The sequence below is a fragment of the Protobothrops mucrosquamatus genome, unplaced genomic scaffold, assembly GCF_001527695.2.
Source record: "Protobothrops mucrosquamatus isolate PMUCROS unplaced genomic scaffold, P.Mucros_1.0 scaffold2235, whole genome shotgun sequence".
Lineage (NCBI taxonomy): Eukaryota > Metazoa > Chordata > Lepidosauria > Squamata > Viperidae > Protobothrops > Protobothrops mucrosquamatus.
The window spans coordinates 78065-102891 of NW_015388324.1; the positions used below are offsets into that span (position 1 = coordinate 78065).

Below are 24827 nucleotides of genomic sequence, written 5' to 3' on the forward strand. Positions count from 1 at the left end.
TATTCCAACAAGCGGGACTGGCCTAGGGCAATTTTTAGAGGGGTTTTAATCATATTTTAATTAGACTATATTTAAATATTTCTTCTTAATTAATTTTAATTCTGTAATTGTTATTTATGTTTTTTAAATCGATTGTCAGCCGCCCTGAGTCCGCAAGGAGAAGGGCGGGATATAAATTTAATAAATAAATAAATAAATAAATAAATAAATAAATAAATAAATAAATAAATAAGGTTGGATAGGTGTTCTCTTTCCATTTTCTTGCTTATTTTAATTTTTGTTTCTAGTTTGTCTTTTGCAGTGGTTTTTTGGGTATGTTGGGCTGTAGTTTCTTTTTGTGTGAAGACTGATGTAAGAATGAGTTAAGCAGCTTTCTGTTGCCTGTTATTTCCTTGCCATCTTCTCTCTTTAGTGGACCTACAATTTCCTTAACTTTTTTTTCTTGTTGTTAATATGTTGGAAGAAACTTTTTTTATTATCCTTGATTTCTGTTGCAAGTCTTTGTTCATTCTGAGCCTTTGCTTTCCTGACTTCATCTTTGCATGTTCTGACTGTCTGCTGATAATCGGCCTTAGTTATGTGCCCCTCTTTCCATTTTTTGTATTTGTCCTTTTTGTCTTTCAGTTTTTCAGAGAGATCTTTGTGCAGCCATGCACATGGTAAAACCAGAATTTATACCGAAAGCAGTGTTTCTCATGCAATTTGGAAACAGAATATATTTCATGCAATTTGGAAACAGAATATATTTGATTGGACCACAACTCCTTTAATTTCTCTAAAATTCTTTCTGATAACCCATGAATTATTTTTCATTACAGGTTTAACATGTTTTCTTTGACAAGCATCAAATGTAGCCTTTCTATGAACCATTTGTACATTCTTGCTAATGATCTGATTATTCCTAAGTTGTATGGTATAAACTTCATGAAAGTATATGTATGAGAAAGATTGCTGGTAAATTAGTAAGCTTCTAACAGCATTGCTATGTTTCCATCTAGAAATTCGAGCTCAGCTAACAGAACAACAAAAATGCCTGGAGCAGCAAACTGAGATGAGAGTGCAGCTTCTTCAAGACTTGCAAGACTTCTTTCGTAAAAAGGCAGATATAGAAACGGAATATTCACGCAGTCTTGAAAAGTTAGCTGAAAGGTTCATGGCAAAAACAAGAAGTACTAAAGATCATCAACAGTACAAGTAAGCTGAGGTTTCTTATACAATTGAAGGCTAAACTAATTTTCAGAATCACTGTGCAATCAACCATGGTTTGTCAGACTAGAATTGATCTTCTGGCTTCTTGTACTGAACCAATTTTTCTAAAGACATCCTAACCATTTTAAAAAATAGATATTCTCCATGAAATCTGAACTGTGATCGAAAGATGTCTTCTAAATTATAATGTGAAACGAATCATCTTATTTCAGTCTCATAATCTGGTTATTAATATTGTATTCTAGACTTAACAAGGAGATATGGTGAAAAAACCAAAGTATGTGAAAGTAGTATTTCCTAGGCAGATTATCCAGATATGTGATTTGCTCCTAGACTAGGTCAAGTTATATTAAACTAATACTATGAATCTGAATACAACTCAATTGTTCCATTTGTAAATGTTTTTCATTTGAGAGTTTCATGTTTGTTTAATTTCAGGGTTGTTTATTAAAATAGCAATATTTATCCTTTTGTATTTTGATTTTTAATGTACATAATCACTTGAGAATTTGGTGATTTCAACTACTTCCCTCCCTTTCAAATCTTGGAATATTCTGTACTATGTAATATCCATTATTGATTACCAGTGTTAGTGTTGATGCTTAGTGACCACATAAATAAATTTTCTCCAGGAGGAAATAAACATTTTAGAGATAGAGAAACGAAACAGACATTCTGTTTTAAATTTGTTGGACACCCAACCACAAAAGTTTATATCAAATACAGTGCCTTTGTGCCAACTATAAAACAACAGCAGAATTTGAATTGTTTTTGAAGTAGTTATATATATGAAGACATTACTGAGAGTAAAACCAGAATGCCCCTGCTTGTTTCATTTTTTGTGCCACCTAGAGAGTAGCTTTTCCAGTTTTATGATTAGCTTTCCACAAGGAACTTCTGGATGTCCTGTCCCTGAATTATATCTATATTTCAAACTATAGCTCTGAACTGTAAACACTAAAGCATACCATCTGGACAGGGCCTTGTTCGCTATTGTTTGTTGACTTCTTGCATAGATATGAATGCTACTGATAAAAGCAGATTTACAGGATAAATAAATATATGTTACCTTTTAAAAATGGCACATAATTATTTATGGCTTTATTTAAAAATGTAAACTTAGAATTTGATTGCAAGCCTATAACCTTTAAAAAAGTTTAAAATCTCAACTGTCAAATATGCACTGGAAGGCTTTACTGTGCTTTCAGAATGCTGATTTCAGCATTGAAAGTGTGCTTAATGAATGTTAAGAGATAATTTACACAAATACAATCCTGAAAATGCCAGCTTTGTTAATGTATTTATGTAATTTAATGGTTGCAAACATTTTATTTAAGATAAATAAAACACAATGGTACTTGTAACTGATATAAACTATATAACATATGTATGCTTACTAGGAAAGACCAGAATCTGCTATCTCCAGTAAATTGTTGGTACTTACTTCTCAACCAAGTGAGAAGAGAAAGCAAAGACCATGCGACACTGAGCGATATCTACCTGAACAATGTCATCATGCGTTTTATGCAGATAAGTGAAGATTCCACCAGAGTATTCAAGAAGGTATAATAATGTTATTTCTCTCATTTTCAATGAAATAGAGTTATCTAAAAGACATAATTTAAAAACGAATACTCTGCAGGAAATTAGTAACTGACTTCATTATAACATTTTTTGCTATAAATATGGAGAAGAGGCTTTTTGGTGAAAGTGACAAGAATCTGAAATTTTAAATGCAGAAAAGCTAAATGCGACATGCTTAAGTATACTGTGTTATCTTCAACAAAGGGAAGATAGTCTATAGATAACAAATCTAAGCCAATTTACAAGATAATTCTATTATTTTTTAAATACTTGTATTGTGGCTCCGTCTTGTGAGCCCCTCTTATCGGAGGAAGAAGGCTCCGAACATGAAGGAGAGGAGATGGCTAGGCCTCCCTCTCCAGAACCCTCCTCTTTGGCAATGCCTCAGGTGTCTTCCGACGGAGAAGAGATTGACCAGGAGCCAGGTGGTTCAGAGATTGGCCAGGAGCCCGGTGTGTCTCAGATTGGCCAGGAGCCAGGTATGTCAGATAATGAGGAAGAAAAGTTGTGGCTGGATCCACGCCAGCGTAGGAGCGATAAGCGTGCGCAGCAGAAAAAGAGACGTGCCAGAGATTAAGCTGAGTCACTGGACCACACCCCACAGGCTATAAAAGAGTGGTGGTGGCCATTTGGACCTCTGTGACAGACAAAAGCTGAATCTCTGGCAAAGTAGCGTGCTGTGGTATTGTTTTTGTTTCTGGGTATTTGGAGAAAAAAGGTCTTGGCAGGCAGCTACGGAGCTGCTGCCAAGTTTTTATCTGTGAAGTGGTGTCTGGAGAAGTCTTTAAACCCTTGGCTGGCTGTTTGGGTGTGTGGGTCGGAACGGGGACAGAACAACTTGGGAGAAGTTACATTTTTAATGAAAAAGAAAACTGCTATCAATCTTGCTAAAAACTCCACCATAAAAAAAACTGCAATAAACTTTATAAATTCTTTAGGTGGCTCTTGAGGATAAAACAAAGGAGATTGTAAAGTCACATGAGGGGATGAATTTGTCTAAATTAGGAATAAGGTAATTGTTCTGTTTCGATCGCAAAGGCATGGAGACAAAGCAGGAGTAACAAGCAGTATTGTCTTTATTCAATTCACTAACAGAACCAAAAACAAAATGGCGCGGATTCCTCTTATACCCCTTTTCAGGGACAGTATCAGCCAATCAATGCAAGGCATTTCTCCCGCCTTGTGCATGTGCGCAAGGCGGGAGATGGCCTTTCCGGTCCCAGGCATTCACGTGGTCTGTCCGGGCCTTTCTGCAGCTTCCTGCACCTGCTGAGTGACTCAGCAGGCTCAGGACATAACACCCCTCCCCCCTTGGATAAAACAATAAGCAAATACTTATTATTTTAAATTACTACAAACTATTCCAGTTCTTCATCTGCTTTGTTCACAACAGTAATACTCAATATTTTGTACTACTATAACTTCAACACTTTTTCTTCTGAAGTGTTCTACTTTATGTAGAACTATTAAGCTTCCTCCATACTTGACAGGAACCTCACATAGTCCTTTAAGTATTTGGGTGGACCCTTGGCCCGTTCTGACCTTCTTGTAGCAGGTGTGATTGCCTGGTCTGCCAGCTCGCATGCCAGGCTAGGCAGACCAGGACTTTGATGCCCCCTAGACTCAGGCGACCCTCCATGCTGCTGACTGGCTGGATCCTCTAAACCCAGACCAGAGTTCCTTGGTGGGGTGGAATTCCCCAAATCCACAATGGACCCCCCTTGGGAGCACTGTCCCATGAGCCCAAGACCAGCAGATGGATTGGCCTGAAAAGCCGGTTGCGAGCAATGTCCCATGGACCCGGTGCCAGGGACAGGATTGCCAGAGTCAGGAGCCGCCTCCATGGCAAGATCCCCTACTGGCACCTGGGAAATTCCGCTTTCACAGAGAGACTGTGGTCCACAATCATAATTGGGATCCTCCTCTCCCCCAAGAGCAGAGCCAGGAGCGGATGTGTGGCTGGGAAGACTCCAGCGCAGTTGATCGATGTGTTGACGGATCACCCGACCATCATCCAAGGCCACTTCGTATGACAGCGGCCCAGAGACCTTGCATACCACTGCTGTCACCCAGAGATGTCCAGGTCCATAGTTCCTTGCCCAGACCGGATCGCCCACCTGTAGTCTCCTAGGTGCCTGCGGCTGTGACACCTGTGAAGCCACCTGTTCTGGGTGCAACCTGTCCAGTTTAGTAATGAGCCTGCGACCCCAGTGGAGTTCAGCTGGGCTCTTCCCAGTGGCTGTGCAAGGTGTGGTGCCATGGCAAAGAAGAAAGTCAGCTAACCTGTGATGCCAATTTCCATGAGTGATCCTCTTTAAAGCATCCAGAGTTGTGCGCACCATATGCTCAGCTGGGCTGTTGGACGCTGGATGAAACGGTGCTGACGTGGCATGATGGATCAAGTTGGCCTGTAGAAAAGCCTGAAACTCAGAAGAAGTGAATTGGGGTCCGTTGTCAGAGACAAGGACATCTGGAAGTCCATGAGAGGCAAAACTCCCTCTCAACAACTGGATGGTCCTGGCAGTAGTAGTGGAAGAGACTGGAATGATCTCTAGCCACTTGGAATGGCTGTCCACGAGGAGGAGGAAGAATTGCCCCTGAAAGGGCCCAGCATAGTCGATATGACCCTCGACCAAGGGGCATGTGTCACCTCCCACCTATGTACAGGAGCCTGAGGCATTTCAGGTCTAGACTGTTGGCAAACAGTGCACCCGTGGACCTGGGCCTCGATCTCTTTATTGAGCCCAGGCCACCAAAGATGGCTGCGTGCAAGCGCCTTCATCCGGACTATTCCCGGATGTCCCTCATGCAGAGAGAGCAAGACTCTAGTCCTCAAAGAGGCTGGGATAACTCCCTGCTACCCCATAGGACACACCCCTTGAAGGTGGATAGCTCGTGCTTCCTCTTCCAGAAACTCTGGAACTCTGTTCCAGGACACGTGTCAGGCCATCCTGACAGCACCCATGTCAGCACATGTGTTAGCGTGTGATCAGTGGCTGTTTCTGCAGCCACGTCCCTAGCATTGAGGGGAGACTCAGGCAATTCCTGAATGGAAAGTATATGGTGAGCTGGAGCAGGATCTGACTCTACTAGCTGTAGAGGTAATCTGCTGAGGCCATCTGCATGGCCCATTTCTTTGCCTGGTTTGTGAACCAGTGTGTAGTCATATGCAGAAAGGAAAATAGACCACCTCAGCATTTTAGGAGAAATTATATGTGGGGTTTGCTTGTTGGTTGTAAACAACCCCAGCAGTGGTTTATGGTCTCTAAAGACCGTGAAATGGTGGCCATATAAAAAGTCATGGAACTTTTTTATGCCAGCCACTATGGCCAAAGCTTCTCTATCTATCTGTGCGTAATTACGTTCAGCAGATGATAGGGTCCTAGAATAGTAGGCTATAGGGACGTGTTCCATCAGCCTTCAAGTGACTTAACACAGCCCCAATCCCATAAGGGGATGGATCACAGGCTATGCATACAGGCAATTGCTCATTGAAATGCGCTAGAACCGCATTTGATGACAGCAAGGCCTTGACCTCTGCAAAGCTCTTTTCGTGGACTTTTGTCCACTGCCATGGAGCCTGTTTATCCAAGAGCCAATGTAATGACTCAGCCACTGCAGCCTTGTGAGGGAGGAATGAATGATAAAAGTTTAACAGTCCCAGAAAAGCCTGAAGTTCGCTTTTGGACTTGGGACTAGGGGCCTGCTGAATTGCTTTAAGCTTGGATTCAGCAGGATGGATGCCTTCAGCATCAATACGGAACCCCAGAAACTCTGTGGAGGTAACTCCAATTTTACATTTGTCTTGCTTTAGCTTCAGCCCTGCTTGGTGGAAACGCAGCAAGACAGCTCTAAGCCTTTCAGCCAGGTTTTCAGATGATTCCCCAGCGATGAGGACATCATCAAAGTATGGGCAAATGCCTGGAATATTGCGGAGTGTTCACTCCATCACACTCTGGAAGATGCCAGGGGCTACGTTAACCCCAAACTGCAGCCTTTTAACTTTAAATGCTCCCCGGTGCGTTACAATTGTTTGGGCTTCTGCCGTTGCCTCATCAACTGGTAATTGTTAATAGGCCTGAGCCAAGTCAAGTTTGGCAAAAACGCAGCCTCCTTTGAGGGAGGCCAGAATGTGGCTCACCACTGGCACCGGGTACGAGTAATGCTGCAATGCTTTGTTAAGTGTACACTTATAGTCCACACAAATTCGGACTTCTTCATTGGCCTTCAGTGGCATGACTATGGGGGTTTCCCATGGACTGCTGTCCACAGGCTCTAAAATGCCCTGCTGGAGCAGCTTGTCCAGCTCTGCATTTAATCTTATTCTTCAAGGCCCCTTGTACAAGCCAAGCTCTGAACTGAACACATCAGCAAACTCCTTGCAAACTTCTGCAAGGCCTGTCATTTGCAAACTGTGAAGTCCAGTCACTTGAATGTCAAGGGCCTCGAACCAATAAGACTCATGTGATCACCCCCAACTACCACCACATCTAGCAACCCTTCAAAATTCCTATGCTGCACCTTGAGCGTGGCCTCCCCCTTCACGCTGACTCGGGAATTCTGGAAGTCAGTAAGAATTAAATTCAATGGCCTGAGTTTAACTCGTAGGCCACTTTTACAACAAATCTTTTTGAAAGTGTCTTGGGAAATGATCGATAAAGCGGACCCTGTGTCCAACTCCATCGATAAGGGAACCCCTTGCAACTTCACGTCAATGTGAAGCTTCTTCCTAATCGGCCTACGAGCCCCGGTTTTAAAAATGCTTCTACGGGATGCGCAAAAACCCACCCTGTTCTGGCTGGGGACCCTGGTACCTTTCTGAAGCAATTCTTCCGAAGATCGGTCCTTCTGGCGACCCAAACAGACAGAGGCAATGTGGCCTTGCCTGCCACATGCCCGGCATTCTGTTTTATAGATACATGGAAGAATAAGCATTGAGTATTTTCACAGGGCTTTGCAGACTTTGCCCTGTTGTCAGAGAAATTATCTCTAAAAATCTATGGTACTTTCTGTTCAATAATATATCACTTACCTTAGCCCAGGAGTCTTCAAACTTGGCCCTTTTATGACTCATGGACTTCAACTCCCAGAATTCCTCAGCCAGGCATGGACCAAGTTTGAAGACCCCTGCCTTAGCCTATGGAAGAGACAACTAAGGAGAGATATGGTAGAAGTCTTTAAATATCTGTAGAGTTGAAACACAGAAGAGTGAATTTATTTTCTATAACGAGAAAGCAGGACCAGATTAAAACTACAAAAATGTTTGTAGGTTCAGTATGAGAAATTTCCTGACTTTATAGGAAATATTAAGCCAATGGAAGTTGTAAGTTCTCCAACATTGGAAGTCTTCCAACAAAAGCTGAAAGGTCATCTGCTAAAGATCACTAATGAATCCTGCAATGAGTAGGTGGTTGAATCACATTTAAGGACATTTCACACTATATGGTTTGATATTAAGCAATTAAATTCAAGTTTATGTAACCTGGGCTATTTTTCCTTGTCAGGGGTTTCAAATAATTACTAACAATTTTTAGATACCCATCTAGGGCAAAGTAATTACAAATTAACATTTTGGGTGGTATTTATATTTATTTGGGAGCAAGCCTTATTGCACTCAGTGGAATTTTGTTTTGAGTAAAGATGTTCTAAATAAATTTGAAATATCACTTTGCTAATACTTTTGGTATACACTTAATATTGCCTATTTTTCTGTTAAGAAATCTATTGTTAGTCACTAAGGGAAAAAAGAGTTATATAAGCCCTCCACATTTAACTTAATTAGAATATCTTCTTTCTTCAATTAAGATGTTTACCTTAATTGCTCTATTAATTCTGTGCCAGTAATAAACATTTCTTTTTTACAACACACATGTACACACTTAATTTGATTAAATCTGTGTCTGCTCTCTGATTATGATCAGAGAAAGGAGCAGTTCTTCAATTTTCAGTCTATTAGAAGAGCTGTGAGGTGCTCAGTGGCTATAGGATCCAATTAACTAGAAGTGCTGGCATTTACTTTTCAGCATAAATGTCAAGTGGATATTCATAAAAGCTTTTAGATCATTTCAAAGGTCACTTATTTTTTAAAACCATATTTTCCCCCTTAGGTTATTAGAACCCATAGAAAGAACTTCAGAGAGGCTTAAGCATAAATATGGCATTTCACTCTAAGTACAGTGTAGAAATATTATGAGTGTCAAAATCTATGCTTATATTAGAAAAGTGCTTGAAGCTCCTGGGTCCATAATCTTTTCCTTGAAAATTAGGGTATATTTTGGGGGGGAAAGAAGTAGGGGACAGATTTCCTTTGGATGTCTACAAGTAATAGTTAGTGAAATAAGATCCATTTCTATGCATGTTGATTGGACTTAGCCTGCACCTACCACTCCCACCAAGTGGACAAGCTAAAGTCCCCAAGTTACATTTATATGTATTACTTAATTCATTTCAATAAATAATCATTTTTAGACTAAGCAAATCTTCCAATTCTGTAACCCTTTAAAGTTCCATTTGCTGTAGGAATTCACTTATATTTTTATCTGTATTTGAAGCAGTTAATTTATACCAATCAATTTTCTGCAAATCCATGACTGTTTTTACTAGATATTCAACTATTGTATTGTTCTTCTTCCTTCTGTTGGACTTGTTAGTTAAATAAAAATTTTAGTATTGCCAGTTTGAGATGCCCAGAAATTTTGAGGGTAAAAGATATAAGAAATGTAGCGAGCAAGATGGTATTGTCAGACAGAAGAAAATTAGAATGGTAGAAAGATTTAGCAGCACAGAAAGAGATGAGAAAACAATGTGATTTAATTCCAGATCTAAACAAAAATGCAAAGTAAACTATTTCCATATGTATGCTAATGCCAGATTATCAGTCACAGAGAGTTTGCATTGCCAAATGAAGCAAAAGTATTGCGAATTCTTGGAAAATGAACAAAATTGTTTTTATTTATTTTTTAAATGTATATGCCGCCCATCTCACTGTCATGCAACTCTGGGCAGCTTACAATCCAATAAAACAATATTATAAAAGATTAAAACAATAAAAGATTAAATATAAGAATACACAATCTCTCTCCCCACCCTCCCTAAAAAATCCTGGATTTTCTCCAGGATATTACTGTGTTACCAAACATACTGTCTGTGATTCCTTTTAAAACAATTTTCACAGTTATTTAATGTATCAACAAACTCATCAACATTAACGGCCTACTTATAATAAATTAATGCCCTTGAAAAATTGGCAGTTGTTCTAATTGCATACAAAAGGGTTAAAAATTTGTGGCTTTCCAGTTGTTGACCTACAGATCCATAATTGTCAACCAGAATGGCCAGTGAAGAAGGATGTCGGGTCCACTTGTTACATTCTAATTAACTACTCACTTGCAAAGAATGCTAAGTTGAATAGTTTTAGTTCAGATCCAACAAAGCAGAACCTATTTTTTTCAATAAAAGTGCAGTGTCTTTACAATTACCGTGTTTCCCAAAAAATAAGAGCCGGTCTTATATTTTTTTTGCCTCCAAAAGAGGCACCAGGTCTTATTTTCAGAGGGTGTCTTACCTTAGGACCACCACAGCCAGGCCTCCCACACCCCAACACCTGTCGCCCCGCTGCTTGACTTCTTCTGCGGCCACTTGCCGCCACTTACGGACGGATGCCACATGGTGCTTCGGGCAGCTTCCGCTGCTCACATGGTGCTTCAGCTGCTTCCGCTGCTTGCACGCTTTGGGCCGCTTCTGCTGCTTGTGGCAGGAGGCACGTGGCACTTCGGGCCATTTCCGCTGCTCCTGCCGCAAGCAGCAGAAACAGCCCAAAGAGCCACGTGGCCTCCTGCTGTGAGCAGCAGAAGCAGCCCAAAGCGTATGAGCAACAGAAGCGATCTGAAGCACCATGTGGCATCCTGCTGTGAGCAACAGCAACGGCACAATGCGCCACATGGCATCCGGCTGCAAGTGGCAGCAAGAAGTCAAGCAGCAGCGGGACAGATGTTGGGATGTGGGAGGCCTGGCTGTGGTGGTCCTACTGCTAAGGTAAGTGGGTGCAGGGCACATGGGGCAGGTTCACTGCTCTACCCCCACCCTAGCTTGATTTTTAGGGGTGACTTACTTTAAGATTGAAAGAAAAAGAAGAAACAGAATATTTTCAAACCTGGGACCTATTTTATCAATGGTTAGAGAAAAGATTTAGGGATTAGGAATTTAATTTGCATTAGTGAATAAGATACTCAGACAACATGTTTTTGTTGAATGATTACTATTGAATTCTGTTAAAAAAAATCAATAAAACTTTATAATAAAAATGAAAGAAAAAACCTGGAAAGCAATCTGTTGCCAATGGAGTGGCTACAATAATTATTCAGCTGGCTAATTTGCAGATGTGTAGTACTACCAAGGGTAAACAAACATCCTTACTATAAAGGAAGGAAGGAAGAAAGGAAGGAGAGAAGGAAAGAAAGAAAGAGCCTTGTTATGAAAGAAACCTGTCAACACTCTATTTTGCAATGTTATGGCTGATTTAATTGTCACAGGGTAGCAAAAGTTAATATTGCTTAATTGCCTTCACAAAGTCATGCAATGTGTTTTGTTCTCTGACACCTGTCCCATGTATATACATATCTGCTGTTCATAACGCAGAACAAAAAAAAACAGAAGACTATGTTTTGGGTCTATAAAAGCTTTAGTGAAAAATATTTCATCTAGTTTTTGCTTAATGGTAGTTTTAAGTTTCTTTTCCTAATAATTCCTTTTTAATTACAGAGCAAAGAAATTGCATTCCAGCTTCATGAAGATTTAATGAGGGTTCTTAATGAGCTTTACACGGTAAGCATATTTACTTGAAGGAAAGAATTGTTGACTGAAAATCCTCTTTTACATAATTGTTTACATAAATGTTTCAGTTGAGTTAACCTGTTTTAGAGTAATATTAATCTAATGATATCTAAACAAATTAGATGGATTCCAAAGACAGTCTGTATCTTTCTAACTGAGCTTAAAAATTAATTGCTTTTATTATTCCTTCAAAGCCTATGAAATACTGGAAAGAAATTATGTAAAAAGCTCAGGACTCTGTCCATCTGACCATATGCCAAACAGCAGAATAATATTCCAAAAACAGAACAGAGTGTGATCAAATTTGGTATGGTGGGAGAAGCCAATAAAATAAATATTGAGTTTGAAAATGGCTGGATCTGGCAAGAAGCTGCAAGGAAAAAATGCAGAATAAATGCATTGCTGGAGGAGATGGACAACTGCTCTTTTCTTAAGCCTCACTTCCTCTGTCTCTTGGTCATGTGATCAAAGATGGAGCTACTTTGAGTTGCTCTTTTTAAGGGTTGGACAGATTTTCAGAAGCTATTCTCTACATGCTTGCCTTGCCACATTAAATTGAAATTATCAATTTTCCCACTTCTTTTATTTCTAAATGAAGAAGCCAGTGATGGTTTCTTTATTTTGAGCTATTTGCTTTTGTTTCTTACAGTGAAGTGGATTCCAATTCCTATCTACCTCTTTATTGGGATGGACTGCCTCCGTAACTAAAATCTCTACAAATCTAAAATGATCCTCCCATTTTAATGTTTTGTTTTCCTTATTGCTAAAATAGTAAATTTGGCGAGGCAAATTTGGCGAGGCAAATAAGCACAAAGTTGTAGTTGAAATTAAAAGGAACTACTTCAGAGCAGCATAAAAATAGAGGAAATACAAAGTTTAAATTAAGAAAATTGTGTCTCTGGTCAGTGCAATATACTGATAACATACCACTAAGTATATTCATTACAAACTGAAATGGGCTTGGCATTGCCGTCATGTGAAAATCCTTAAACAGCAGTGTTGCTATAAATTTATGCTATAAATTTTCCACTGGGGAAAGAGAGGAAGAGACAGATATTAGTTTGGTTAGTGACCAGATAAAGCAAATAGACCCAACACTATGGATTTGAATATAAGAAAATAAATAATAAAATGCTATTGCCAAAACTTCAATTCTATGGTTCTAATGCTTCAGGTGAAAAAAAAATCTTTATTGCTCAAGCAAAAGTGCAATGAATTAACAATCTGAGTATGAATATAATATGGATTGAGGCTTCCATTTGGAAACTCTGTTTATAAATCAGAACAGAAGAGAATAGAATAGAATTCTTTATTGGCCAAGTGTGGTTGGACACACAAGGAATTTGTCTTCGGGGCATAAGCTCTCAGTGTACATACAAGTAATCAGTGCTTTTTTGTAAAAAAAAAAAAAAAAAAAGGTGCCAAAACTCACGCACAGCTCCGGCTCCAGTCAAAAGCCCTTTATGGAGCGGAGGGGGGAGGAGAAACTGCTTTAGGGAGCATCTGAGGCACAGATCACTCACCTGGAAAAGGTCTGACTCCTTTCTGCCACGGTTCCTGCTACCGCTCCGATCTGAGGCCAGGGGACGCGTCCACAGCCCCTTGTGGCCCAATCTGGGCTCTGGAGGCCTGGAAAAGACCTCTGCCACCCGGATCCATGGCCACGGAGCGATTTTGCAACCCCCATGCGGCCCAATCTGGGCTCCGGAGGCCTGGAAAAGGCCTCCGTAGCCTGGATCAGGCCGCACGGGGGCCGCAAAATCACTCCGCAGCCATAGATCCGGGCAGCAGAGGTCTTTTCCAGGCCTCTGGAGCCCAGATTGGGCCGCGTGGGGCTGTGGGCGCATCCCCTGGCCTCAGATCGGAGCGGCAGCAGGAACCGCAGCAGACAGGAGACAGACCTTTTCCAGGTTAGTCCCGCGTGGCAGGAAGGGAGGGGGAAGCATGAGAGCCTTAAGTGAATGCTCGTAACTCAACTTGTGCCGGCAGCTTAGAAGGAACCAGTTCTTCTGTTCAAAAAAAGGTGCCAGAATGCCATTCTGTGCGTTCTATGACAAAAAAACCCACTGCAAGTAATAGTGATAATCATGATAATAAACAACATGAAAATATATTCATCATAAATTGTAAAATACAACACTTCATCATAAATCATAAGATGCAACACTTAGTGATAGCCATAGCATACTAGCTAAGCAAACCACATAAATCATACTAAGATACTAAAAAACAATATAAATTGTAAGATACAAACAACAAAGTTATAGACATAAGAAGATTATAATTAATAAGAAAGATGAGGAGTATCATAGTAATGCAGCTATACTAAGTAGTTTGACAGTGTTGTAGGAATTAGTTGTTAAGCAGAGTGACGGCATGGGTGGGTGGGGGGAACTGTCCTTATGTCTAGTTCTGGTGTGTAATGCCCTATAGTGTCGTCTTGAGGCAAGAAGTTGAAATAGTTTATGTCTAGGATGTGAGGGATCTACAGACATTTTCACAGGCCTCTTTCTTGCTCGTGCAGTATATAGGTTCTCAATGGAAGGCAGGCTGGTAGCAATTGTTTTTTCTGCAGTTCTAACTATTTGTTGAAGTCTATATCTGTTTTGTTTGGTTGCTGTTCCAAATCAGACAGTTATAGAGGTGCAAATGACAGACTCAATAATTCCTTTGTAGAACTGTATCAGCAGCTCCTTGGGCAGTCTGATCTTTCTGAGTTGGCGCAGGAAGAACATTCTTTTTTGTGCTTTTTTGATGACATTTTTAATGTTAGGTGTCCATTTTAAATCTTGAGATATATTATAGAACCTAAAACCGTAAAGGTCTCTGCTGTTGATACTGTATTGTCTAGTATTGTAAGAAGTTGTAGAATAATAATAATAATAGTAAAGTTGGAAGGGACTTTGGAGGTCATCTAGTCCAACCCCCTGCTCAGGCAGGAAACCCTATACCATTTTGGACAAATGGCTGTCCAGTCTCTTCTTAAAAACTTCCAGTGTTGGAGCATTCACGGCTTCTGGAGGCAGGTTGTTCCACTGGTTAATTGTTCTAACTGTCAGGAAGTTTCTCCTTAGTTCTAGGTTGCTGCTCTCCTTGATTAGTTTCCATCCGTGGCTTCTTGTCCTGCTTTCAGGTGCCTTGGAAAATAGCTTGACTCCCTCTTCTTTGTGGCAGCCCCTGAGATATTGGAACACTGCTATCATGTCCCCCCTCGTCCTTCTCTTCATTAAACTAGACATCCCCAATTCCAGCAGCCATTCCTTATATGCTTTAGCCTCCAGTCCCCTAGTCATCTTTGTTGCTCTTCTCTGTACTCTGTACTCTTTACTCTTTACTCTGTACTCTTTCTAGAGTCTCAACATATTTTTTACATCGCGGTGACCAAAACTGGATGCAGTATTCCAAGTGTGGCCTTACCAAGGCATTGTAAAGTCATATTAACACATGTGATCTTGATTCTATCCCTCTGTTAATGTAGCCTAGCACTGTGTTGGCCTTTTTGGCAGCTGCAGCACACTGCTGGCTCATATTTAGGTGATTGTCCACTAGGACTCTGAGGTCCCTCTCACAGTTACTACTATTGAGCAAGGTACCCCCTATACTATACCTGTGCATTTGGTTTTTCTTGCCTAAATGTAGAACCTTGCTTTTTTCACCATTGAATTTCATTTTGTTAGATAGTGCCCAGTGTTCAAGTCTGTCCAGATCCTTCTATATCTTAAGCCTGTCTTCTGGAGTGTTGGCTATTCCTGCCAGCTTGGTATCGTCTGCAAATTTGATGAGTTCCCCATCTATCCCCTCGTCCAAATCGTTGATGAAGATGTTGAAGAGCACTGGGCCCAGAACAGAGCCCTGGGGTACCCCACTACACACTTCCCTCCATGTAGATGCGGTTCCATTGAGGACCACTCGCTGAGTACGGCCGGTCAGCCAGCTACGGATGCATCTGGTGGTGATGCTGTCTACCCCACATTTTTCTATCTTGTCAAGTAGTAGGTTGTGATCTACTTTATCAAATGCCTTACTGAAGTCCAAGTAAATTATGTCCACAGCATTCCTCTGATCCACTAATTTTGTCACTTGGTAAAAGAATGCAATAAGATTTGTCTGGCATGACCTATTTTTGACAAACCCATGTTGGCTTTTAGTAATGACTTTGTTTGCCTCTAGGTGTTTGCTGATTCGTTGTTTGATTATCTTTTCCAGGATCTTCCCAGGTATTGAGGTCAGGCTGATAGGTCTGTAATTTCCTAGGTCCATTTTTTTTCCTTTTTTGAAGATGGGAACTACATCAGCTCTTTTCCAGTCCTCTGGTAGTTCCCCTGTCCTCCAGGATCTTTGAAAAATATAGTTCAGTGGTTCTGAGATCACATCTGCCAGTTCCTTGAGAACCTTGGGGTGTAATCCATCTGGTCCTGGCGATTTGAACTCATCTAGGCTGGACAGGTGCTGACTTGCCATTTTCTTGCCTATCTTAACTTGTGTTTCTATTCTGTTTTATGGCACTATTTTTGATAGGTTGGTCTGTTTTTTCCCTTTGTGTAAAGACAGATGCAAAAAAACGAGTTAAATAGTTCTGCTTTCTCCCTATTGCTTGTCAGGTTGCTAGTAAGGTTTCTCCTAAAATCTGCTATCATTTCTACAGTTTTGAGTGTGTTCAGTTCAAAATTGTTCCAGCCACACCACAAGGCTAGTTGTTCAACCTCCCATCTTTATGCAGATTCGTCGTTATCTCGAATGAGGCCAGTCACTATTGTATCATCTGCAAACTTCAGTACTTTAACAGAGAGATCTTTTGAGATGCAGTCATTGGTATATAGAGAGAAGTGGAGAGAGCACACAGCCCGGGGGGGGGGGGTGTTGTGCTAATTATACAGATATCTGGTGTGATTTTGTGTAGCTTCACTTTCTGCTTCCTGTCTGTTAGAAAGCTTATGTTTCACTTACAGGTGTGGTCAGGCACAGCTGGCTGATTTAGTTTACTGAGAAGAATATCTGGAATGTTGGTATTGAATACTGAGCTGAATCATATCAATTGATATGATTTTGTGAATCTGAGAATCCACACATTCTTCCTCAAAAGTATCATTGCCACACTGTTATCACAGAGCTATATAACTGATTGATAGATTCTGCCTTTTAGGATGAACTCCTGACTAGAAGTTCTGAGTTGAAATTCCAGCACCTCCAGGGGATGCCAAGTTAGAGAAAGGTGCATTATGTCATTAGCATTCTGTAAATAGGTTGGGTGAATAGTTCTTTCCTTTTAGTATGAACTATTAACAATAAAGGAACAGGCAGTTAAGAAATATGACAGAGTCTAGGACTTGGTGGAGAACCATGAAGACCTTGGAAAAGATATTCAGATGTTGTGATGTGTCTATACATACAAACATCAGAATCATGAAAGCTACTATTTACACACTCTTGGAAAGCAAATGTTGAACTTTGAAGAAGCAGAATAGAAAGAGTATTGATGCTTTTGAATTTTGGTGTTGGAGAAGAATCCTAAGAATACCATGGACAGCCAAGAGAGCAAAAAAAAATGGATCTTCAAACCAATCAACCTAGTATTTTCTCTCAAGGCACAAATAACCAGGCCTATATTATCCTATTTTGGACACATTATGTGAAAATCTACAATAGCTTCCTAGAGAAGGCTCTATGCTGGAAAAGGTGGAAGGAAAGAGAAGAGGACCACTAGTAGCAAGATAGCTGGAGCAGCAGGGCTCAGTGTCAATGTGTCATTGGAAGATCTGAAAGACCAGGTTAAGAATAGATTATCATGAAATCATCATAAATCTATCTATGTGGTTGCTGTAAGTAAACATCAAAGTTGGATAACCTATGGTAAATAATTAGAGGATTTTATCTCAGTTTGGTTTGCTATCTCACATTATATGTCATGTAATATTTATTGAGTAGCTAGCCATATGAATGGGAAGAAAATGGTTGGCCCAATGTAATACTTTTGCAATGCAGTTTATGTAGGATTATTTATGAAAAAAAATTGCTGGTTGCAGTTGGGATAATTATGTAGGAGTGCAGCACTTGATAGGAAGTACCATTATATGTAATGGCTGACTGTAGCAATTTAGGCATAATATTGCCTTAAACAATGCAGTCCTAAGCAACTGTGTTACTAAATACAATAGGGCTGTTCTGTGACTTCTGTATGTTAACATCATCAAATCATATACTAATACATACACATATACTAATCAGATTTGACTCTGGTAGGTTTTTCAGCTCAGACAAGTCACCCAGGTTCTACCACTTGCTGAGGCATAATATTACTTTAAAACGTATTGCTTAAATAATAATTTGGAAGAACTGCTTTAGATGTTACATTGAGCCCATGCCTTAAAAAAAGGGCAGCTACCTTAAGGATTCATTAAAGTTAATGTGATTCTTAAACAGTTGCACTTACATGAAATATTAACATTGTTTTTTTGTTGTTGTTCTCTGTCTTACGGTTAAATATTTTGTATGTTAGCTGACTAGACAGGGGTAGCTAGAGTTTCTGCTGATATTCCCCATTACAGGTACTCCTCAATTTATGATCACAATTGGGACTGGAATTTCCATTGTAGTGGTCATAAGTCAAGTCATCATGTGACCAGATCCAATTTTATAAACATTTTATTGTGTTCATTAGTTGAGTCAGGTAAGTTGTAAGTTAAGTTATGCAGTCTTGACAAATCATGATCACGTGACAGTAAGATTCTGCAACCAGTTGTAAATGTGAGTCACTTGCCAAGTGTGCAAATTGCATTTATGTCACTGAGGGCAGGGCAACAGTTATAAGTTCAAACTTAGGTCATAACTGACTTTTTCAGAGGCCATTGTTAATTCAAACCATTGTTAGCAAGTGGCCATAGGTTGAGACTTCCTGTAGTACAGGACAGTTGCATGTGACAGAGCTGATGTGTTTCATCTCCATATCCTTTCACTGGGGTGATTTTTGAAAAAATACAAATGCTATTTTTGGGGATATTAACAGAACTTGTAAAAATACTCATATTCTATTACCTGAAGTGATGCACCATATAAAATAATAAACTATTTTTCAGATGCTTTTAGAAGTCATATACAGGTAGTCCTCAATTAAGAACAGTTCATTTAGTGACCGTTCAAGGTTACAACAGCACTAAAAAAAGTGACATATGCCATTTTTCACACTTATGACTGTTGTAACATCCCCATGGTCATGTGATTTACATTCAGATGCTTGACAACTGACTCATATTTATGAGAGTTGCAGTGTCTCGGAGTTATGTGAGTTTTGCAACTTTCTGACAAGGAAAATCAAGGGGGAAACCAGATTCACTTAACAACTATGTTACTAATTTAACAATTGCAGTGATTCACTTAATAAATATGACAAGAAAAGTGGTAAAATGGAGCAAAACTCACAACAAATTTCTCACTTAACAACATAAAATTAGGGCTCAATTGTGGTCGTAAGTTGAAGATTACCTGTAATTATACATATTGAATAAACAGGAACAGATGTTATAAGCTGTTTACAGCATACAGTTAAAAGTGTAAATTTTGGAATGGGAATAAGAAACTAGAAATAATTAATTATGATTGTATAGATATTTAACATCTGAAAATGACCAAATTTGCATATTTATTGTAAAGTATCTAGATATGCATGGCAAATGAACCATTATAAACATTTTAAATCAACAAATATCATTGATACATAGCTGCATACTTTATACTTGACACTTCTTTCTTTTAAGGATCTACCTTTCTAATAGCTGATGTTGTTCTTACTAAAATGAAATTAAAAATACTTTACGAAAATAATTATATATTAAACTATAAATCCTTAGGCAAAGTACAGTGCTATAGAATTATAAATTAAACAAGTAAGACATTTTAATTATATACTTTTCAAAATTATGTTGTTTTTTCCAAACAAAAGTTTTATAATATAACTCAGACTTAGAACTTATAACCTATCCTGAGCCCTAGAACAGACAAAGCAATAATTTAAAATAGTGTATAATGCAGTTTTCTTCATTTTCTTATCTTATCTTTAACTTTTAACTCTCTTGGGCCCAGGTTATGAAAACATACCATATGTATCATACTGAGAGCATCAGTGCAGAAAGTAAATTGAAAGAGGCTGAAAAGCAAGAAGAAAAACAAATTGGCAGATCTGGAGACCCTGTTTTTCATATTCGACTGGAGGAAAGACACCAAAGACGGAGTTCAGTGAAGAAAATTGAAAAAATGAAGGAAAAAGTAAGGATCAGTTTACCTTAATTGTTTGAAATTAAAATGATAGTAATTCCAAAATTCATTTGCACTTTGTTCATGGTTTTGTATTGGATTGGATAATTTGGGCTGGAGATAAAATAGTGTCATATTCACATGAGTGGTCCTTTCCTGTAGAGATGGGGAAGCTGATGTTTCATTGGTTGTATTTCTACACTTAAAGCAATTAGAAATTGAAATCTAAAGCTAAATGTATAATGTTTGTGGTATAAATCCACAAACAGGTTATCAACAGAGCAATGGGCTTTGCTATCCTCTCTATTTCATCCCTGTGAACTTTTTTTTCTGTTGGAGAAACTCCTTATTTTTCCTCAACTATGGGATGCTGTGGCTAGTGAATCAGGACTCCCATTGGTCAATATGGCTTTTTGTAGTTACATAATATGGCTGGTCACACAGCCATTTTGCACATCAATTAAAATATTGTCTCTCTGGTTTTGAAACAACTCTATTCAGTTTCTTGCAGCATCCCATGATCTGTGTCATATAGCAGTTTTGTAGTAAGAGGAAAGTTAAAATAACAATCAACCAACAGATCAACCTATCTTAGACTAATCACTGGGTGGGTCAAATCCCATGATAAAAACAGTATATGCAAACAAACCCCCAATAAAACAAAAAATAGATTTGCATATAACTACATACATTTCTTAAGAAAGGAATGTCATTGTTTACATATAGTGAATATGTCATTTTGTTATTTTGTAAAATAGTGTCATAAATTTAAAATTTTGCACGTGTGTTAATATATATTTTTGCTAACTTTAATTATTTCTATTCCCAGCGTCAAGCAAAATACTCTGAAAACAAACTGAAATCTATTAAAGCCAGAAATGAATATCTGCTAACCCTTGAAGCAACAAATGCATCTGTTTTCAAATATTATATTTATGACCTTTCAGACCTGATTGATGTAAGTAATTGGTATCTCTAAAATTCTTATGCTACTGGATCATGTTTAGAATTCTGGCTCTGGTTTTTGTTGTTTAAAATGGTAGGATAAGTGTTATGTTAAACACAGTTATAAGAGGGTTATTTTATTTAGTGTCACCTTTTGTTCTACTGAATTATAGGAAAATATAGGGAAAACATATAACAGTATAGGCGTACTCCTACTTAAATGCAGCCTAAGTGCTAGGACTACTCACCTTAATAAGAAATGTTTGGGCTGTTTAATGTGATCAATATGACAATTTATCATGAAATTATTGTGAGAAGCATAGAATGCAACATAGCTTTAGTAACTTAGCTTCCATTATAGTTCTTCCTTATCCAATAATTATTCCATAATTGTAATTATTATATAGGTCTTTTATTTAACATATTTAATAACATCAGTCATTGATTATTAAATAAACTGCAAAGTTTTATTATGTGGGAATATAGTAGTTGTTGCTTTTAGCTACTGCGTTGAAATTTTATTTTTATTTCTAAATGTATTTTCTTCTTTTGGCTATTCTGTTAGTGTTGCGATCTTGGATATCATGCAAGCTTGAGCAGAGCCTTAAGAACATATCTCTCTGCAGAATATAACCTTGAAACCTCACGACATGAGGGCTTGGACATCATTGAAAATGCTGTTGACAATCTGGAGCCCCGAAGTGACAAGCAGAGATTCATGGAAATGTATCCTATAGCCTTCTGTCCTCCAATGAAATTTGAGTTTCAACCCCATATGGGTGATGAGGTCAGTAATTGTTGACCAAATGTTTAAATAGTCCCATGCTCAAGACTTCCTATAGTAGAAAGTTTATCAAGTTTGGAAGAAGAAGTAAATTCTTCAAGCAGTATATAATTTATAGAGAATAGATATCATTCCATCCTTGTAAAGCCTTCTGTTTTATAGTAGTAAGAATACATAATATCCATTTCCTTATTTTCCTGTTATATACTGTAACTCCAAAGAAATCTCTAAAACCATACTTTGTCAAGGTAATCCTCAATTTACGACCATTCATTCAGCAACTCTTTGAGCTTACAACTGTGCTGAAAAAATGGACTTATGACTGTTCCCGAAGCTATAGTGGTTGCACTGCCCTCTCAGTCACACAATCAAAGTCTGAGCTTTGAAAATCCATCCACACTTATGACCACCGAGTGCTTCTCAGCTCCCTGATCTGCCTGTTTTCTCCCATCTCTGTCTTGGGGTGCCCCGCACACTACCACATACCACTCTACTTAATCTTGGCCTAGCCTTCTTCTGGCAAAGCCTCTCAAAGTACCAAATGTGTTGAAGCCTAGAGATCCCTTCTCACAATTGCACAATTTTTAATTTGGTTGCTAAGATTAAATTAATAAATTTCTTTATTTTTAAGCTTATAATTTGGTCCTGTAAATAAGTGCAGTAAACCTAGCTCTGGGAACATTCCATTAGTGATAGTACTTATTTCCCCGAAGATTTTATGTCCAGAGATTATGACTTTATCCCATTCCACCACAAATGAAAAAATGACCCCTTTTTTGACAATCTTTCCAGCGTACGGAAGAATAAATTTGATATATATGTGCCAATCTAACAGAAATCAAGTATCAGTGATGTAATCTTCTACTGCAATTCTTGCATTGAGGCTAAAGTGAATCCACAGTTTCCATAACTTCTGTGAATTTGTCTCCTTTATGGGATTACCAAGATCAGTATCCCAAGCTTCCTTTAAACCATATTGGTGGATCTCCTATTTCTGATTGCAGAGATAACCTATACATTTTTAAAATTGTTCCTTTGGCTTGTTCTAAATATTATCACATCCTGTGCCAAGCACATTGGGCTACCAGTGTACTCCACAGCTTTCAATCTACAGCTGCAGTCTCCACATCCTTCAGTTTAAAGTTGATGTTTTTCAGATCTTGAAATGTTTGGCACCAGATTTGCTTTGATCTTCCTCTTTTTCTCCAACTATCTGGTGGTATCCAATTGATTGTGGTCTTTGGTGGACATTGCTCACTCATGTGGAGCACATGTCCAGCAAAGTGCATTCTTAATAATAAGTGGATCCTAAGCCCTAACTGTGATGCTTAATAATATTTTAACAAGTTGGACGTACCCCAGCCTCCATTTCTGAGGGCTACATAAAATCCTTTTATTTGCTCTCAGTTTTTCCCATGAAAACAGAAGTTTCTTTTTTTCTTTTCTTCTTTTCACCAATTACCATTGGTAGGCATTGAAATAAAAAATTAAGCCATGCAATAATTTTCATTTTTATCACTGCAATTTTCCCAAAAATATTGAAATGCTATAAAGTCCTATTTTTCATTTCTTTGTTTAATTTCTTCCATATTGGTACATAATTATTTGTAAAGAGTTTATTAATATTTTAGTAATATTGATTCCTAAATATTTTAAAGATTTATATACTATTGGAATCCCTAAAATTTAAATTTTCCTTTTGAGTTTTTTTAGAATATATAAAAAACATCAAATGTGATTTATGAAAATTAACTGATAGTCCTGACACCTCTGCAAATACCTCTAACTTCTTCTTAATATAGCTAGCTGAATGAGGCCCATATAACAATAATAACAACAACAATAATAATAATAATAAGTTGGAAGGGACCTTGGAGGTCTTCTAGTCCAACCCCCTGCTCAGGCAGGAAATCCTATATCATTTCAGACAAATGGTTGTTCAGTCTCTTCGTAAAAACTTCCTGTAAGGACCCACTTCAATCCACATCTTAAGAAAGCAGAACTCTTGGAAACGGTTTCTTCCAACAGGAACTTTTATTAAGAGAAATTGATAGCAGGCATGATAGACAGGATCTGAGGGATTTCCTTACAAATCAATGTTTTAAAGTGTCCCTAAGCAGCCCCCACCCCGCAGTTCTTCCGGGCGATTCAGATCGGCAGATTTCTAGGTGTTAAATCCAGGAAAGATAACATCAATCTGGCTTCGTTGTACATGATCATTCAACAGCTCCTCATACCTTATTTTGATGATGGATAAATAAACCAGATTCCGGAGGCTGCATCTTTTCACAAACACACACACCCCTTCCTAGCTGGCCGGTAAGGAGGAGAAGTTCAGAGGGGCATAGGATAAAAGGCTAATGGTTACATTGTGATGGTTAGCAGACCCAAGGCGAATAAACAAAAGGTTATTTTGTAGTGAATAGAGGAAGTAAAAGTAATAAAACTCTCATGCATACTCCCCCTCCTTATGCGTATGGCAGGATTCAGGAGAGGGTAAGAATTGGTTTTTTAGATCAGAGGAGATACATAGAAAGGAAATATAGCTGGATCCTGACACTTCCGTGTTACAGCATTCACAACTTCTGGAGGCAGGTTGTTCCACTAATTAATTGTTCTAGTTTCCATCCATTGCTTCTTGGCTTGCCTTTAGGTCCTTTGGAGAATAGCTTGACTCCCTCTTCTTTGTGGCAATCCCTGAGATATTGGAACACTGCTATCATGTCACCCCTAGTACTTCTTTTCATTAAACTAGACATAACCAATTCCAGCAACCGTTCTTTATATGTTTTAGCCCAGTCACCTGATCATCTTTGTTGCTCTTCCCTGTCTCAACATCTTTTTTACATCGTGGTGACCAAAACTGGATGCAGTATTCCAAGGTGTTATAAAGTGGTATTAACACTTCACGTGATCTTTTTTTTTTTTTTAAATTTTTTTTTAATTGATTTTTCATTGAAAAACAGAAACATAAATCTTTTATCACAATATCAACCATAAAAAGAATCAACACCAATCAATACATTTACGGACGTGTCCGGTGTCCCCCTTCCGCACCACCCTCTCACTTGCCTACACCTTCCTCCTCGCTATCCTACCACCACTCCTCCTTCCTCCCTCTTTCCTACCTCCCTTTCTCCCTCAACCATCCCGTCAGTGCAGTTGGGGTACCACCGGGCACCTCCTTAAAAAATCATACATATATATACATATAAATCTATAACAC

At 38.7% G+C, this 24827-nt stretch overlaps 1 protein-coding gene across 1 annotated transcript in view; it reads left to right on the forward strand.

The window, feature by feature from the left end:
* Nucleotides 1-24827, forward strand: part of LOC107295141 — a 120164-nt gene that overhangs the window by 52986 nt on the left and 42351 nt on the right. Inside the window, exons 6-11 of the mRNA XM_015824441.1 lie at nucleotides 999-1194; nucleotides 2610-2772; nucleotides 11554-11616; nucleotides 19702-19884; nucleotides 20702-20830; nucleotides 21383-21604. Of these exons, the coding sequence (XP_015679927.1) occupies nucleotides 999-1194; nucleotides 2610-2772; nucleotides 11554-11616; nucleotides 19702-19884; nucleotides 20702-20830; nucleotides 21383-21604 (956 nt within the window). The remainder of the gene's footprint in view (nucleotides 1-998; nucleotides 1195-2609; nucleotides 2773-11553; nucleotides 11617-19701; nucleotides 19885-20701; nucleotides 20831-21382; nucleotides 21605-24827) is intronic.